Source organism: Alternaria postmessia (genome assembly GCF_024291825.1).
Source record: "Alternaria postmessia strain BMP 2775 chromosome Unknown scaffold_161, whole genome shotgun sequence".
In the NCBI taxonomy this organism is placed as follows: domain Eukaryota; kingdom Fungi; phylum Ascomycota; class Dothideomycetes; order Pleosporales; family Pleosporaceae; genus Alternaria; species Alternaria postmessia.
The window spans coordinates 21,368-38,614 of NW_026260234.1; the positions used below are offsets into that span (position 1 = coordinate 21,368).

General features: G+C 50.6%; 8 protein-coding genes across 8 annotated transcripts; 3 read left to right on the forward strand and 5 right to left on the reverse strand.

The window, feature by feature from the left end:
* Positions 1-1,050: 1,050 nt before the first annotated feature.
* On the reverse strand, positions 1,051-2,184 carry J4E82_011052 (uncharacterized protein; the record flags this gene model as incomplete). The annotated part of the gene is made up of 5 exons (XM_051737262.1): positions 1,051-1,206; positions 1,305-1,512; positions 1,564-1,671; positions 1,816-1,893; positions 2,033-2,184. The coding sequence occupies 5 exons, from the start codon at positions 2,182-2,184 to the stop codon at positions 1,051-1,053; spliced, it is 702 nt and encodes a 233-aa protein (XP_051582980.1).
* Positions 2,185-2,816: 632 nt separating this feature from the next.
* Positions 2,817-3,371, forward strand: J4E82_011053 (uncharacterized protein; the record flags this gene model as incomplete). Its single annotated transcript, XM_051737263.1, has 1 exon — positions 2,817-3,371. The coding sequence occupies one exon, from the start codon at positions 2,817-2,819 to the stop codon at positions 3,369-3,371; it is 555 nt and encodes a 184-aa protein (XP_051582981.1).
* A 1,413-nt stretch (positions 3,372-4,784) lies between these two features.
* On the reverse strand, positions 4,785-5,380 carry J4E82_011054 (uncharacterized protein; the record flags this gene model as incomplete). The annotated part of the gene is made up of 2 exons (XM_051737264.1): positions 4,785-5,122; positions 5,215-5,380. 2 exons carry the CDS (start codon positions 5,378-5,380, stop codon positions 4,785-4,787), a joined length of 504 nt encoding a protein of 167 aa, XP_051582982.1.
* A 413-nt stretch (positions 5,381-5,793) lies between these two features.
* Positions 5,794-6,692, forward strand: J4E82_011055 (uncharacterized protein; the record flags this gene model as incomplete). Its single annotated transcript, XM_051737265.1, has 3 exons — positions 5,794-5,974; positions 6,029-6,174; positions 6,231-6,692. 3 exons carry the CDS (start codon positions 5,794-5,796, stop codon positions 6,690-6,692), a joined length of 789 nt encoding a protein of 262 aa, XP_051582983.1.
* Positions 6,693-7,805: 1,113 nt separating this feature from the next.
* On the reverse strand, positions 7,806-8,360 carry J4E82_011056 (uncharacterized protein; the record flags this gene model as incomplete). Its single annotated transcript, XM_051737266.1, has 2 exons — positions 7,806-8,282; positions 8,337-8,360. The coding sequence occupies 2 exons, from the start codon at positions 8,358-8,360 to the stop codon at positions 7,806-7,808; spliced, it is 501 nt and encodes a 166-aa protein (XP_051582984.1).
* Positions 8,361-9,204: 844 nt separating this feature from the next.
* Positions 9,205-10,563, reverse strand: J4E82_011057 (uncharacterized protein; the record flags this gene model as incomplete). The annotated part of the gene is made up of 2 exons (XM_051737267.1): positions 9,205-10,129; positions 10,283-10,563. 2 exons carry the CDS (start codon positions 10,561-10,563, stop codon positions 9,205-9,207), a joined length of 1,206 nt encoding a protein of 401 aa, XP_051582985.1.
* A 1,401-nt stretch (positions 10,564-11,964) lies between these two features.
* J4E82_011058 (uncharacterized protein) lies at positions 11,965-14,549 on the forward strand (the record flags this gene model as incomplete). The annotated part of the gene is made up of 5 exons (XM_051737268.1): positions 11,965-12,056; positions 12,118-13,149; positions 13,201-13,586; positions 13,635-14,055; positions 14,135-14,549. The coding sequence occupies 5 exons, from the start codon at positions 11,965-11,967 to the stop codon at positions 14,547-14,549; spliced, it is 2,346 nt and encodes a 781-aa protein (XP_051582986.1).
* Positions 14,550-15,011: 462 nt separating this feature from the next.
* J4E82_011059 (uncharacterized protein) lies at positions 15,012-16,925 on the reverse strand (the record flags this gene model as incomplete). Its single annotated transcript, XM_051737269.1, has 1 exon — positions 15,012-16,925. One exon carries the CDS (start codon positions 16,923-16,925, stop codon positions 15,012-15,014), a length of 1,914 nt encoding a protein of 637 aa, XP_051582987.1.
* Between the last annotated feature and the right edge of the window lie 322 nt (positions 16,926-17,247).

Here is a 17,247-nt window from a genome sequence, read left to right on the forward strand (position 1 = left end):
GGCGTCTGTGAATCTGACAAAAATGTGCATCCCGCACGCAGATATGTCGATTACATCGCACCGACATGGTCCTGGGCCTCGATCGATGGCCGGGTCTCGTTCGCAGCGTGCCGGGTCAACTACAGACCTGAAGACTACTTAACGACAGTTGAAGATGCAAGTGTATCTTGTCACGGCAACTATCGTTTCGGCCGGATATCGTCAGGGTTTGTAAAGCTCTCCGGGCCAGTTGCGTCAGTTTCATGGCTTATTGGTCGCTACGCGGATTCAAAGCCTCGCCCTTCCTACGGAGAGCCAATGACGATAAAAGGTATATTTCCACCTCATCTTACTCACCACGCGGCTATCGATACGTATGACATAAGTGGTTACGACAAAGAAGAGATCATACTTGACATACCCATGGAAGACATACCAAGAGAGCTCACGCTTCTATGTATCGTCGAGACTAAAGAAAGCAATGGGCATACCAGCTTGGTCAGGGGGTTGGTAATACAGAAGTCTAGCCTAAGCGAGCACTATGTTCGCATCGGTGTCTTCGTAGTCCGCCGCGAAGAGGTGAGGAAGGTTCTCGTGAACATGCCCAGACGGTCAATTACCATAATATGAAGTGGTTGAGTTATAGTCCCGAGGTTATTATATGCTGTGCATACGCTGTCTCAGAATGCAATTCCTTCTTCGCTATTGAGTATGTTCATTGAGATAGCACCATTGTTTCTGCAGAACCTACCACTTGCCGGATACAGAAGCTTTAATGTAGGGGCGGGTCACGTGGCGACGTGGCGACGGCATCGCCGTGATGAGCAGACTAAGCTAAACTGACGTTGCGTAAGATCGACACGACCATTCCCATCGAGGGGTTGATAACGTTGCATTCAGGGGTCTGTCTACGCTGTCGCGTGTTTGACTATGAGCCGCTGTTCCTGCTTGGAAGCTGCGGGTGTCAATCTCAGATTCGCTAAATGCAGATCTCTTCGCAACAACGGCGTCTCCGAAGACGAGGAAGGTGTTCGCGGAGGCGTACTCGATCTACGCAAGGATCAGAGAATACTAGCTTGTCGGTTTCAGCATATGTGGTGTAGCTGCTGGAAGCCTGATGTCACCAGAATATCGGACGCCTGGTGGAAGTAATATCAACCGCAGCCAATAGAATATGAAATCAGTGGTCAGAAAGCGATTATCTTGTATCAACTTCTGACGCCGCAACTACATGTAATTGCATCTCAGTAGCTTCAAGAGCGGTATTCCATACGATCGGCATCTTCCAGGTCCTGTCCAAAACATCCAGCTGACCAGCAACTAACCTCGCCGTAACTCGACGCACACTCGCTACCGGGAACCTGTTTTTGAGGTTTGCCCAGCTTTTGAGGATACAAGTGTTGTTGTGGGGATCGCGCGAGGTACTCGAGATCGCGAGTTTTCCACGAATGGCGGCTTGTGGCGTGAGGAATACCCTTAAGTTTCGACAGCCACATGTCCTGTACGACTTCCGAAATCTCTTTTGGCGAAGACCTGGACATATCGATAGCGACTGATCAGCTTCGCGTAGCAGCCGCCTCTTACGTGGTGTGACTTCCGCTGCCGCCGAGAATCGTGAGAATGGTAACTGCCCCGCAAAAAGCAGATACCCGGCGAGCGTTTCCTTGATCATGATGATGGCAGTCCAGGTTTCTATTTCGCTGCAAACGTGGTTCTTTGTTTAGCTTCCCCTCTTACATGTGCTTGAGTTGCTTCCGGACGTATCATGAGTGCTTGCCTTTCGGTTGGCGTTCCTGCAGAAGCTGAAACGGATCCATCACGGGGCGCCTTACTCACCGACCACACCTCAGTCCAACGCCCGTAATGGCGCAACTGCATCCATCCAAGTGGCGGACCCTACTACCGCGCGAAAGCCTAGCCAAAGGAGCTCAGCCAGCTCGCCGTTGTCCCTTCGCGCAGGATCAGATCTCGGGTCATCCCTGCCGATTAGCTCAATGAACCAGTGGCTAACGCCACGAAACGACGCCACCATTACGGACTCAGCTGAACATACCCCCGCCAAGCATCAAGGACACTGGCTGTCGTGCTGAAGCCGGGCACCAAACCATGCGTGCCCCAGCAAGACTCGTACTGTATGCCTTGCACAGGCGCGATTCGTCGCAGCTGAACATGACCAGTTTGTTGCCTTTTGCTTGATTTGCGCATCGTGGGCTTACGCTTCACTTTGCCCACCAGCCTTCGTCACCAGGTCTACGCCGAGCTAGCTCGCCGATTGCCTCAATGTTTCAACGGTATCTGGGCTTGCTGATGTCGCCGTCGAAGCATATACGCAAATCAGGATGGCGCAGTTCCGTAGAGATCGGACGCAGGAACCGAACCTGACTCTCACATGCGGATATCCTTATTTATACGTTGACCCCGGTGCTAATCCTACAAGAACGAGACAATAACCGTACCCGAGTATTATTAGCTGGATACTATCGAACGGAGGATCCGGACCCTAGTGCTTATGCTAACAGTCCTTCCGCTTTTACTTCAAGTAAGTTGTATGAAAGCGGTTGTATTCCCGTCTTCTCAACTGACCGAGTAGCTAGTTCATCTAGGACCTGCATCATCCCACGCGATTGACAGTCAGAGTGGACCCCAGCAAGCCATACCTGCCACCCATCGGCGTCATTTCTGAACTCATGCCTCCACTTTTCAAACCTTCAAGTCTTGCCAGTACAGAAAGCTGGCATCCGCCTGTTTATCTGCAGCATCTTTCTGAAGCCATCTTGTTGTTCGCTCTTTTTGCAACAGTCTTGCGATCGTTTCTTGTCGCGCGAAGAGAAGGAAGGATGACCAGTTCCGGTGTGGGTCAAAACGACTTGGCCATAACGCAAGAGAAGAAGTTGCCTATCCACCAAAGAAAAGACTCATATCAAGAGGAGTTGAATACTCCAAGTAAAAAGATGCAGAGCTTCGATGATAAAGTGGAAGAGAAGTCGACATCGGTGAGACGAGATGATAACTATATTCGACTACCATCGCTGGATCAGGAACCAAACCAGTATCTCCAATCGCTTCAACAAGAGACACTTCGACCAATACTCTCACCAATCTACCCATGGACGTCGCCACCACAGAGACTACCAGGACCGTATGATGCGCCCTACTTCCCAGTTCCATTACCGACAGTCAGAAGTGAAGAATCGTCTGGGATTAAAGAACAGTCGCCCATTATCAAGACGGAACCAGTCCCTGACGATGTGCCAGAAGAGCTAGAAACCGTATCGTACACTCGTCGTGTCTCAACACCGAGCATACCAGACCACGAATCTCTCCTTGAAGGCGCAGTCACCGTTTCAAGCAAAGGCTGGCGCCGCACTCAATGGACCGTGACTGCGGGTTGAGACCATTGATGCCACGTCTTCACCGCATGATCAAAGAAGCTAGGGATATATCGGAAGGGCAGTACGGAAGGACTCTCGCGCAAACACGCCTTCTTCCCATACCGATAGCAGTGACGCTGCTGATACAAGCCACCATCGCTCGATCGTGCTCGCATGACCTCAGAAGATGTGGAGACTGAGGCTCCATGTGTAGCAACTGAAGCGGATAATTCGAGTCTTGGGAGTTGTGGCTTGCGTAGTATAGTTCCGCGCTTACTAGCTGAGGATAGTGGAGTGAAATGTGGGGCCCCGTAGGCGAGTGAAGGGACTACGAGGACGCCTCTTATGAATTATTGAGCTATGGAAGCTTGCGCCATAGCCGGAGTGTGTAGATCCGAATGTTTTCCGTTGCTTGATTTTCTCGGTTGGGGTATTTGTCATGCTGCGAGTGATACAAGGGGTCCAAGGGGCGGACAATGTGTTCTACTGTATCTAGGTGTACTCGTGCATATGTATTGCAATTACCCGCCACGAATGATCTCTGAGTGTTTTTCACGACTCCGTGCATGGATCTAGATGTATACCTCTTCTCAAGCATGGATCAATACTGGTTCCACTTGACATCTCAAGCGCGCGGTACGGCATGGCCATTACGGTGATTAGCTCCCGCTGCTTACAATGCGTGTCATGTGCCTATGTCACCCGTGCGACTATGGCCTTGCTTTTTCTACAGCCTTCTCCATCTCCACACGATGCCCAGGGAGTTTCTATTCTGAGCACAACACATCGATCTTCGCTCAAGCCTCATTGCGAATTGCATTATCAAGCCACCCGCACATGCGCGGCATAAGCGCCAAAAGCAATTCGGAGACACCTTCCTTTGACTGCAACCGACTTCCTCGTGTATGTGTAAAGTGCATGAAGAGTACGTACTACATCCAACGCAGTCAGCAACACATTGAATGTAGACGTCAAGTTAGCGGCCGATCTACGTCGCTTGTAGAAACCGCGCTCAGATAGGAAGGCATACGGTCGATCTTCCTCGTCTATGATTGCCTCTCGCTAGATATCGCGTTGTCGATCAATGAGATGCGTAATCGCGGAGTTTGGTGGAGAGCTGAAGGTGGAGCGAAGCCGTGGGGTGCATATGTCAGACTGCGTTAAAAAGGGTATCACGATGGGCACGGCTGTGAGAAGTGGTCAGCACGGTATTCCCACCAACAGTAGGCTCCACGGCTCAAAGCGCATACGACGGACGGAGCAGGCCTACGCGATCCAGATTTGATGTGTTGGTAGTATAATCCATTGCGAATACATGAAGCGTTCGCGTACTCTCCGTAATAGGTATCTCAATCAAAACCAAACGCCAAAACAAATTCACTGTATGCGTCACCCACGCCCAACTGCGCCATACCATCTCTTGCTTCGACCATATCAATATGCAGATCTCTTATTCTTCCAGTCAAATCTCTCGCTAATAGTATACCACCTAATCAAGCTCCTCGCACCAACCTCATCACCTGTCCTGAACAGTTGCGCAACATCCACATTTAGCGGACTATCCGGCTCAGCACTAGTGAGCAGTTGGTGTATACTCGTCATGGTGCTAGAGATGGTATACGCGGGCGTCCACGCCGTCTTGAGTAAGTCGAGGCAGATCTCGCCGGTTTTGAAATCGACATTGGGGTGGCAGATGGGTGTTACGAAGCGGATGGTGGGTGGAGAGAGGGGGTATTGCGAAGGAATCGAGATGGAAAGGAGCCAGCAGCCGTCTGTGAGGTGTTAGCGAGTGAATGAGGTTTGTGTGTGGTCGTGTATAGAAGTGAAGCGGTATAGGTAGAGTGAATTGCGGGTTTGTGTGTACCTTCGTACGCCGTTCCTTCTACACCCTTCATGACGGCTCTCCATTGCATCACATCATCATCCGTAGGTCCGAGTTCGAGAAGCGCATCGTTGGGGTCGTGTTGTAGGGTTTGGAGTTCAGTCATGAGGCGCTTGATGGGCGATGCGTTGCGCGATGAGCCTGCCATGATGTTCTATATATATCGGCTTCGATGTTTGATATTGAAGTTGAGGTTATAATGGGTGGAGACGATGCGCTGTATGTCTATGGCGGTGAAAGCACGCGTGGAGCTCTGTTGTCGCATCGGCAAGCATGGCTGAGCTGGCCGCGGTGATGCACCGAGGTCTGAAGCTTGAGCCGCGTGGTGGACTGAGCTGCATCCCCACCAAAACTTTTGGACATGGTCGTCACTGATGTGTAGAAGCGCATACTACAACCACTCTTCTTCAAATCCTTGCGCATAGGTGTTGTTGTCTTTCTCTCAACGCCTCGCTTAGTCATTACTCTGCCTGCTGCGTACAATTCCTACCGCACTACACCATCAGACATACAGCAATCGAACTCTGCACGACACGCGCATACGAAACGACACACCCAATCATGGTCGCGCCTACAGTTACTCTCACGCATCTGAACCGTGCTGACGGCTCTGCGACTTACACCCACAATGGCTACTCGATCATTGGCGCCGTCAATGGCCCAATCGAAGTACAACGACGCGACGAACTGCCTGAGGAAGCTGCGATCGAGGTCAATGTCAGACCAGCTATGGGTGTTGGAAGTATGTACAATCGTTAGAGGAGGGATCGCGACTTGGTTACTAACATGGCTCAAGGCCCAAGAGAAAGGCATCTTGAAACCCTTGTTCACAACACACTGCGCAGCATCATCTTGACAAGGTCGATACCACGGACGCTTGTACAAGTCACACTGCAAGTTAGAAGTTTACCGGAAGAGGATAGCACAGCAGGTGTCAACACCGTACGTTCAACAGTTAAATCGTCTTGCTGTATCACTAATCGCTAACATTCACACAGTCGCTAACCCTCCTCCCACATCTTCTACATACCGCGCTTCTCGCCCTGCTTTCCGCGTCGATACCCCTTCGCACAGTTCTCACTTCTGTCATGATTGCACAACCCGCCTCACCATCTACAAACTCCTTCCCACCTCTCCTCTCGCCAACTGCCAACGAACTCTTACGCGCAAAGCCCATACGATCAGTCCACGTCTTCGCATTCTCGGGCGACAGAAAGATGTTGCTGGGGGAGAGCGAAGGAAAGTTTAGTTACGAAGAGTGGAACGAGGCATGTCAAATGGCCGAGGATGCGTGCTGCGGAGAGGAAGACGATGAAGAGGAGGGTGGCGTAAGGCTAGAAGCCGAGGGCGAGGCCATGGACGTCGATGGACAGGTTGAAGGAGAGAATCTGGAGAAGTGGTTGAGGAGCGTTGTGAGGAGGAAGGTCGATTACGAACAGCGGTGGAAGAGCGCTACCTGAACATAGCGGGAGAGATGCAGAGACAAAGAGTGTGCGAGATACCAAGCAGATGACTCTTACGTTAGTTAACGCATCGTAGAGTGCAAGATGCTAGCTACGGCATATCCTGGAGCCTTGACGGTTCAGTCCTTAGCATGCCGTTAGGTATCGATCAGTCAGGGTCCTCATCGGCGCTGAACTAAACTGTCGAGTTGCCTCGAGAAAGGGTGGCTCAGACATGTAAAACCATGAATATTCAGCATTTTAACGCGGAGATGACTCGACAATAGATGACGGCTCAATAGCCAAGACCAATCAAAGGTTGACATGCACTACCTTGGTGAGTGTACATCACTTTCTGTTCATGCGTCTGACTAGAGGGTATAATCTTGGTTTGGTGAAGTGCATTGGTGACATGTAGTGACTAATACATGGGTCGAGCCCTCATTGTGTACGAATGAGACTTGTCTTATAAATACTATGTAACAAATCAGACGTGGTGTGACCGTGGTGCTCAAAAAGATCGTTTATTCAGTAGCTCAAGAGCCAGACACGCTACTCATGATCAGTAAAGCACTCAACGAGTAGGCTCTTTCCCCTCTGTTGCCTCAATGTAATCTCTGGAAGAAAATCCTGGCTCGCATTTGGGCAAGGCGAAACCGATCGGTATATCGGTTCTTGACGAAATGCAATTGGAGATACAAGATCCCCAGGCAGCCACCAAAGAGAGTCGCAGCCCCGAATATGGTAATCCATGATAGGAACTCTGTGGATGTCGAGTATCTCAATGACCAGGCAGATGCTCCAAGAACAACAAGTCCGCAGAGCCAAACGGAGACTTTGGTCAGGGATAACTTTTTCTCAACAGCCAACACCAGAGACATGTGTTTGTGCGGTGCTGATGGATATAAGGGATGTTGGTCAAGTACCACTCGCTGACCTTGCTGATGATCCCAGTACATTGCTCCAGATTCTTGCATCATGGACAGTTCCCACCAACCATTTTTGTAAGGTATGTAGTGCTTCGGAACTGTGATTGCGCCAGGCTCATCTTGCCAAGTATCGCGTATCTGAAACATTGCAGCACGGTACAATCGCTCATAGTGTAGGCACGGGTTCGAGATCTGCGAGCGTTCACTTCAGCTTGCTAACCATACAGGCTATTTCTGCACGACTCACCACCTGAAACTCGTGATGAAACCTTCCGAACAACTTAAACAATGTCCGGAAGATCTTGGACATTTGCTTTCGTTCACTCCATCTGTGGACGTCGAGGAAGTGATCTAGAGGCGCATTTTCGTAGAAGTCAATAGCTTCTAGAGATTCTGTGGCATAAGGCAATCTATCAAAGGTTGCTGCAGCAGGTCGTAGGTTCGGGCGTAAGGTGTTTTGATCATGCCCCAGGCGAGATGAGTCCATGTTCCGCCGACTTCTCCATACAGCGAGAATGACAAGAAGAACAGGAAAGAATGCTCTAAAGATGTCTCGCCATACAAGTGGGTAGTACACAATATCCGGAACGCGTTCAGTGCTTCTTCTAACAAGCTCATCGAAGTCGTGTGCCTTTCTCATCTCAGTGCACAGTGAGGTGTTTTGTAATGCTGGATTATTCTAACGCTGTTAATCGGCGCATCATATGAACCAGCATACCTCGAAGAAACATACTGGGTGGTTTCTGCAAGCCTCCATCTCATTAAGCTTGTTACCGCGTATTTGCTCGTTATACGTCTTGATGCCCCACACCAGCGCAAGCAATGCAAGAAGTTTCAAATCCCAATCTTTCCGCAGCCATTGAGGCAGGCTGTCAAACTTCACACGTACAGGAGCGAGGTGAGTTGCTGTGTCGTTTTGAGTCGTGGATGACGACGTTGCGCTAGGAGCTCTATTTGGTGGGCTGGGCGATGGGCTCGAGGTCGCACGTGGGCTCAAGGACGCAGGTGTGCTCGTTGCGTTTGATTGACTTACCAAGGGTGTCGCAGTTTGAGTTTGATGTGAAGTTGACGAGGCCGAAGCGGGGTCTGGAGCTGAAGCTGGCAAGGCTGGCTGCGAGGAATTCGATGGCGCGGGTTGCATGACTTGGGATACTTTAGCATGCGGAGGTATCAGTTTCTAGCTAGAACGAGTTATAATCTGGAGAGTATCAAAGGTGAATATACGCACTCGAAGGCTAACAGAAACCGGTGAGGGACAGGTGGAGTTTGTAATGCACAGCCGCATAGGTGCCAACACACCCCAGGCTGCATAATGCTCAGCCTCTTCTAAACGATACTATAGATACAAGAACGCTCAAAGCGCTAAAGATGCAACACGTATTGGTGATTTCTTAGTAACGAAATGTGCTGGAAATTTTAAGTACATCGCGTTGAAGTAAATGGTATGCGCAATTCGTCAATATATGCTCGAGGCGATCGATTCGTGATGAATGTGTCGTTTCGAGTCGTGATTCGTAAGTCGTATGATGATGATCCGCAAGGTCGTGTCCCATCGCTATGCATAACCCCAAAAGAATGTCCATGAAGTCAAATAAAAGTCGTCAAACCGATTCCACTTTCTCTGTTATCAGTTTCTTGTCGTTTCTCGCTTGCTCGGCCAAAAGCCTCCCCAAAGACCCTTGTGCGTCCCATTCTGGTATCTCCCACATCGTTTTACCTTTCGACGGTTCTTCGCCCTCAACTAACCTGAAGTCTTCGCTACATGCTTTTGCCTCCATTAGCCATTCGCGCCAAGCTTCAGTATCTGGACATGCGGCGCTCATTCGCACCCATCCGATTTCTTTGGTGACACAGATTGCCCTCCAAAGAGCTTGTGTGAATGTGTCATTTTCTGAAGGATATCCTTTCTTGTCCATTTCAGAGTCGGAGAGACATTCGTTGATGACTGTGTAGCAAGACGTGTCCCAATGCATTTTGCTAGGCAAGGCAGCGACTATCCAATATGAGGCACCGAGTAGCATGTAGGAACCTGCCCATGCGATTTGGACCTGAATTTGAGCGTTGGCAAGGCATATGACGCCGCCCATGAGCATCATCGTGCCCACCAGACTTAGGATTCGGTAAGCCGGGCCATGCGTAAGGACGTAGTCCATGCTCTCTGGTGCGAAGTACAATTCACGAGCAACGTCTTCCTCGCAGCGGACGATGAGAAAACTACCCTTAGGATACCGTATAACGACATCGCCACGGGGAACTATTCCCGACTTGACCTTGCGTTTAGGAAGTTGCAACACCCATTTGTTGCCCAGACCGATAAGGCTGGAGAGGAGCGACAGGAGTACCGTGGCTACGACGGACATGCCATCGTCTTGCCATATCGATAGTGCGAGAAGAAGGGCGGAGAGGGCGAAACCGATAAGTATTACGACGGTGAGGGGACCGAAGGTCTTAGCCTTGAGTGGTAGGTCGTCTTTGCGTTTTATCTTGACGACGCGGACCGAGAAAGGAGCGAGTTTGTCGGCATCACTGGTGGATTCCTGATCAGCATTGTCCGGTACTGTCGCAGTTGTGGAACGGTACGCGTGGCTTCTAGTGTGGTTTGCGTAGTCCGGTAGACGTGTTGTGGTATTTATCGAGGAAGCTTACCAATAGCAAGAATGTTTGTAGAAATACACTTACCAGACAATGTTTCCGATATGATTAATGTAGTCTCTATGATTCCCGCTGACGATGCCCGTTACCCATCCCGAGAATGTATCCAGTTGTGTCGGTCTGGTCGGCCTCATCAGCGCTTGAGGTGCCGGGATCAACCGTGGTAGGTATATCCATCTCGAGAGCGTCGAGACCTGAGCGTTGGCGAGCACGGAACCCTCGCCCAAGATGGCAAGGAAACCAACGATATCGAGTTGTAATTCATTGAGTGATATCTTCCCGGTCTCATCTGATGGAAGCCAATACATATCGATAAGCGCTCAAATTATCGTCAAAGCTCAACGCGTATTGAAGGCTGAACGCTGCGAAAACGATGCATAGGTCCGAATCGACGCGCTATAATGCAGTAGGAATGTGCCGTAAGCGTACTCAGTATATACGACGGATGCGGAACTGAGGCGAGGAAGGCATGAATGATGGTGACGAAGCTCAACGTGGAGCAGTAAAAGTCGCGCGCGTCGAGTTGGGGGCCAAAAGCGCCTGCATCGCCCACCGGATCTGCGTGTGGCACATCTGTTACCAGTCCGGTCGGAGGCCCAGACACTTTATCGAGGACACGGGAGTTTGTGCACTCCCACAGCCCCCATGGATTGGGGCTTGTGCAGCTATTGGATGCCTCAGGCTGGGAAGTGAGGGGCAAACATGGCTGACAGGACCAGTGGCTAGGCTACAGGGTGTCTGGCGCATGGCAGAATGCATGAGGCTTGAGCATAGCCTCAATCTTGTGAGCGTAGGGTAGTTCTGCCCAGCTTTGACTTTCCAACTTCTTCTTAGTAACTGATCCGTTTGTCGCGACGACATCGCGATAGTTTGGATCGCTGCGCCCCGCTTGCGTGTTGAGCTTGAACTCAACTGTGATCGCCATACTCGCCTGTTGTTCGCAACACCAGAACAGGCGCACGCACCAGGCTGACATCCCCGTGACACCGATGCGATAGCGACAGCTGTACCGACCGACGAGGTTTGCATTGAAAAGGCATCGAAAGTGGTGTCGCATCCATTCGAGTTGTTAAGAGAAGGAAGAATCATACGCAAGGAAGCGTGCGCTGATGTATGTGGTTGCTCCTTCCTTCTATCTCTTGCGCGTTCTCAGGCACGCGATCGTTGTAGGCATCGTCCCTTCTTCCCCAGCACGAGCGAGCGCGCAAAATCCATCGTTTATCCATTATAGCAGAGACCTATGTCCTTCTCTTTGCTTCAAACTTCCATGCTAGCTCACCGCAACTTCATATCTTCTCTGTCGTGCCTATGTCTCTAGGCATCAGTTGTTTCCCAGCCTCGCGCATTTCCTTAGCCGCGGGGCATGAGGCGCAGCGAACAGACTACATCAGAAACTATCAATGGGCAATGAAACTAATACAGTCGGTTTTGCAAATTAGGCCGACAAGCGGGACAGTAGTACTTGAATTTGGTACACCATATCCATCGCCTGGTTAGAGTACCACCTGGTCACGAGGTGTGCCTTGAAGCAACCTCGTTTTGCGGGATCTAGCAACCGTCTTGAAGATCCAGAATCGCACACAGCCCAAACCGGTCAATCAAGAACAGTGACCGAGAATTCGTGCATCTATCATATTACTGTACCTGCAGCCTCATTTCGAGTGGCATGAGCAGCCGGTGATAGACGTTTTCATACAACCATCATCGGCATGCCCACTGACGCCGAATCCAAAACTTCGAGTGAGCCCCACAGAACCCGTCCGGGGTTGTTGGCCAAGTGTGGTATTGTCATCCCCACATTGTGAGTCCCTGAGTGAAGACTCGTATCTGTTTTGTGAGTTAGTGTTGACTGTTAGATGTAGCTTTGTACGTGACCGGCACGGATCTCCAGGGGACCCGAACAGGCCAGTTATGACTACAGCTGACTCGCCGAAGAAGAGAAAAAGGGCCCTCAGCCCGCTACCCACCAGGAAGATACCAATACATTCAGAAGAACCGAAAGTGACCGAAATGTCTGCTGAGAAAACCTCGACTATGGAGGAACTAGATCAGAAGAAAACTGAGGCGAGAGCATTTTTCGACACCGAAGTAGGCAGCAAGACGGTAACTGCGAAGTATGATGAGAACAGACGCAGATTCCTTGAGGCTGAGGACAAGGATGCGTGGGATCGATCTGCAAGGCCTAACAAGAGCGATTCCGATTCGGAGGATAAGAAGAAGGATGACGAAGTGGAGCAAAGAGCCGCAGACATCATCCGAGCGATTCGTGAATATGAGCGCAATGTCACCTTCGGCAACCTGGCTTCAGAAGCACTTCCGCTAGACGATGATCGGGACATGGGTGGCCAATATCTCACCAACAAGGATCGGATAGACCACCAAAGCAAGCTGTACCAAATCGCCAAAATCGTTCCGAAGGGTGCTCTTTTACATCTTCACTTTAATGCCGAATTGCATCCTGAATTGCTGCTCGTGCGAGCCCGCGAGATGGAAAACATGTACATCCGCAGTATAATACCAATCACAGAGGAAGAGCATCTTGGTCAGACGGAGATGGTTTTCAATGTCGTTGATCCAGGGACCGTCAATCGTGGCGTTAACATTTTCTCGGCTTCGTATCCTAAATTGACGAATCCGAGAGACGTCAAAAACCCTGCCTACTTGAAAACTGTCTGGATGCCATGGAAGAAATTCCGGAAGGAATTTGAAAAGAAGTTTCCAGGCTTATACAAAGAAGAAGAGCCCGAGACGTTCCAAGCAGGACGTCCACCACGTCCACCACGTCATTGTGGGGAACCCAAACGTGCCGTTCTGTATCCCGCTGAGAACTGGCTAAGATCGAAGATGGTGCTCAGCCAGGACGAAGCCTATCGGTCTACACAAACTGTAAACGGGTATGTGGGTCTTTCCCTACATGGTTCCTATGCTTACTGATATCTACACAGAGTATGGGCCCGTTTCAATCAAGCCACGAGAGCCTTTAAAGGGTTGTTGAACTATGAGAGCGTTTACAAGGAGTACATAGGCAACGCTATCGACCGTATGATCGAGGAGAACGTTATGTACGCTGAGCTCCGACCTATGCTTTTGGACAAATCTATCCCATCCGACGACGGCAAGGTTGAGATTAACAATTCTGCCCAGATGCAGCTCATTGTAGACGCACTAAAAGCTAAGAAAGCAAGCCTCGAAAATGAAGGGCGACTGGACAAGTTTCCCTTTGGACTCAAGATCATATATTGTACACCTAGGTCGATACCTGATTTTATGATGAGAGAGGAGATGAAGCAGTGCATCGAGCTTAAGCTGCAGTATCCAAATCTAATTTGCGGTAAGCAACATGGAACACAACATGTGCAACATTCTCTAACATGCACAGGTTTCGATCTCGTAGGCGCAGAAGACCGACCCAACCACATTGGGTTTTATAAGAAAGAGCTTGCTGCTTTTCAAGCAACTTGCAAAGAGATGAAAGTGGAAATACCATTCATGTTTCATGCCGGTGAGACACTGCTCGACACTGGAGGCTCTGACGACCCTACAAACTCCAACCTGTACGACGCAGCGGCCTTGGGGTCGAAGCGCATCGGGCACGGGTTTGCACTCTTGAAGCACCCGCATCTTGTGAAAAGGTTCAAGAGGGACGAATTCATACCTGGGTCGGGTATCTGTATTGAGCTTTGTCCTATCTCGAATGAGTTGCTGCATCTTTGCAGAAAGGTCAAGGAACACCCATATCCAGAACTACTGGCTGCGGGCATACCCTGCACGGTCAACTCGGATAACCCGTCGCTTTTCAGGTATGAGGATTCCTACTCTGCACCACGCCTCTTGTTCTTAACCCGCATCACCCTGGTCACAAAACTAACAAAACCACAGCAACTCAATGTCCCATGAGTTCTATCAAATCATGGTTGGCGCACCTAGCATGTCTCTCTACAGCTGGAAGCAACTCGCACTATGGAGCCTTGAGTATAGCTGCCTGTCAACAACTGAGCAAAAGGACGGAAAGGAGATCTTGAGGAAGAGTTGGAGAGAGTTCTGTCAGACTGTCGTTCACGACTATGGCCCTCTTATGATGGATGAAGCTTCAGGTAAAATCGATGTCTACAAAGCAGAAGCATCGTATCCGGAACGGTCGAGGATACATGCAGATATCGAGAAAGCAGAGGCAGATGAGAAACGAGGGCCAGAATGGGTAAAAGCAGAGAAGGAAAGGGCAAAGGCGTGGAGGGCATCTTTACCCAAAGGCAATGTCCTGCTAACCCATAGGGATGACAAGGACCATATCTAGCTACACCGAACAGAATAATCGAAGGTCGCCGTATAGCCGGCTAACTACCAGATTACCGCTGTCAACTAGATGATGAAGCTAAAACACAATGTTTCTATGACTCGCAAATGCATGCAAGTGAGGTAAAGCTTCCCTCTCATGATCTGCGCTTAGCTTTCTCGCAACTGACGCTGTACGGACCTTTGAGCAGAAGTCATGCTTCATGACTTCAGCATCGACCGCAAAGTTTTTAGCACATGACAAGGTGTGAGGCTCCATCACATTTTGGTAAGGTTTGGATGACAAACTGCGACAGTGACAGAAGATAAAGCGTTGCCGCCAAGCCACTCGTTCAGGTACGAGTGACTAGATTAATGAGCTTAGTGTTTGTAAGTTGTATCTGAGAAACAAGCCGTACGCTGAGAGCTCATAAACGCTATACTGAATCAAAGACACTATCAAGGCATCTTCAAGTGTTTCGGTCTAGGTGTTGAGCTGGAAGTCTGGACGTCCCTCTCTCCACTCGTCAGATTCCTTCTCACCGGGCATCTCTCTGCCGTCGGAGAGCTTGAGCCTGGGAAATGACCTGTCCTCGCGATTATTTGACGGCTCCTTCTTAGCCAAGTCCTCATTGACCAAGACCAAAGCACCAGATTGCCATCCTGCAGCGCTCACTTGGAGAGCGAAATATGCGCCAAGACCGTCCTCGCCACCGTCTTGGTCCCAGGCTCTGCCTTCTTGCTCAAACCACTCGCTGACTTCACCCTGAACGTTATGGTCGCTTAGAAATAGCTCCCTGCGCGAAGCGCTTTCTTCAGCGTGTGCTTGGTCGTGTACAACCTCCTTGAGCCACTCGTTCTTCCTTGCGTCGAACCAAATCTGACGACCGGTCGTATATGCGTGAGGGAGCAACTGACCATTGTTGTTAAATTGATCATATACAATACCGCGCGCCTTTCCGACTAGGTTGTCATCGTTCATGCCCAGACCGAGAGAGCCACAACCACCATTTTCGGTGCCGTACGATGTAATTTTACCATTCGAGTGGAGTGCCAGGTAGTGATAGTCACCGAAAGCGATCGAGATGACATTAGTGCCCTGCAAAGCCGGAATCTTCTTGAGACCTTGCATGTCTCCAGAGCTATTGTGACGATTGCTCCAGCATGATTCAAGGTAGTTTTGATCGCCAGTGATCACTTCGTTGTCCTTGAAGATGGCAAAATTGCGGAACGAGCCTTGAACGTCGAGAGGAGCTCCTTTCTCATGACGCACCATTCGAAGCTCAATAACATCCTCGACTTGGTTCTTGGCTCCAAATTTACCACAGAAGACCTTGCCAAGGTCGGTGGTGAACAAGACAAAATGCTCAAGCAGAACATAGTTCAGTACCGCCCCGACCTCTCGACCTAGAGCCCTCTGCTCATCGGACTCGCGAGTTCCTTTGACATGTTGATAGCCGGTTTGGGGGACCTCGGCGTGTTCCAAGACAAGCATAGTATCGGTGCCGTCCTCACCATGATCCCGTTCGACTGGGTCCCAGACGACAATGCCGATGCCATGTACATAGGCAGAGCTGCGGCTCCAACCTGCTACGACTTGTTTTATTTGCCCAAAGTTGGACGTTGTCCGCGTTGTGTCGTTCAGGGAGATCTCGTTCCATTGTAGGGTTGCGAATTTGACCTGGAGCGCAGGTTTCTTGACATCGTACCATGACCACATCCGACCGCTGTCAGAGAGTCCGAGTATGTGTGCACGACCGGAGGAGAACTGGCGAATCGCGACGGTTGGCTCTTCGTATTGGGCATCGGTAGCGGTAGGAGGATATCCTTCAGGGAAGCGGAGCGGCTGTAGAGGCCCATTAGCGAGGAGTATCCGCTGGCCATCTAGGACGCCGGCAGTATGGAGAGTGCCTTTTGAGGTAAGCAGGGTCGTGGACCAGCCACCACACTGCATATCAGCAATGACTCCCAAGTCTCTTGTCTTGTCCATCTCTGTCGGAAAGGCTTGGTGTGCCGCGTACATGCGCCTGCCTGGCCGCATCATGCCAGCTCTCATCCGAGGCCCACGACGGCCATGTGTATGGTCCTCCGGGTCAAGGGCGTGCCCTAGGCGGTTGTGCGAGTTATGCCCCCATGTGTAGACGCGGCTCTGGGTAAGCATACGACGATACATCTTCTGCCAGCGGTCGCCGTCATGTTGTACGACTGGCTGGTTCGGGACGCGGAATGTTGTTCTGGCGAGGTAACTCCAGTACGCGGGATCTAGTTGAATCGACGGTTGCTGGAAGGCTTTGCACGTGCTGCAGAGGGCGAGGAAGCTCTTGGCATCTAAGTAGGGAAATACGAGTACGAGGATGTCGAGGGGGAGGTCGGTGATGGAGCTGATCTTGTCGGCCATGTTGGTACTGGGAGGCCTCTAAGCTCCTTGTTCGGCGTCGGTGTTTTAGTAGCGAGGCTTGTAGGGCGACGTTGATACTCAGGGTAGAGGGGTTGGAGCCTGCTCCAAACGGTGCTGATGACGAGTACGTGTAAACAAGATGTTTGTAGAACGCGAGCGTGGAGGGTACACGCCCAATGACGCAAGGAGCGCGGGGATTAAGCTAGCTGACCGGGATGTTGATCACCCGGGGATGTTGATCACTCACAAATCTCAGCACTCCCACACAAAACACGTGTTATCTCTCCACGTACTCAACCAAAATGGGCGACCGTGAAGCAGC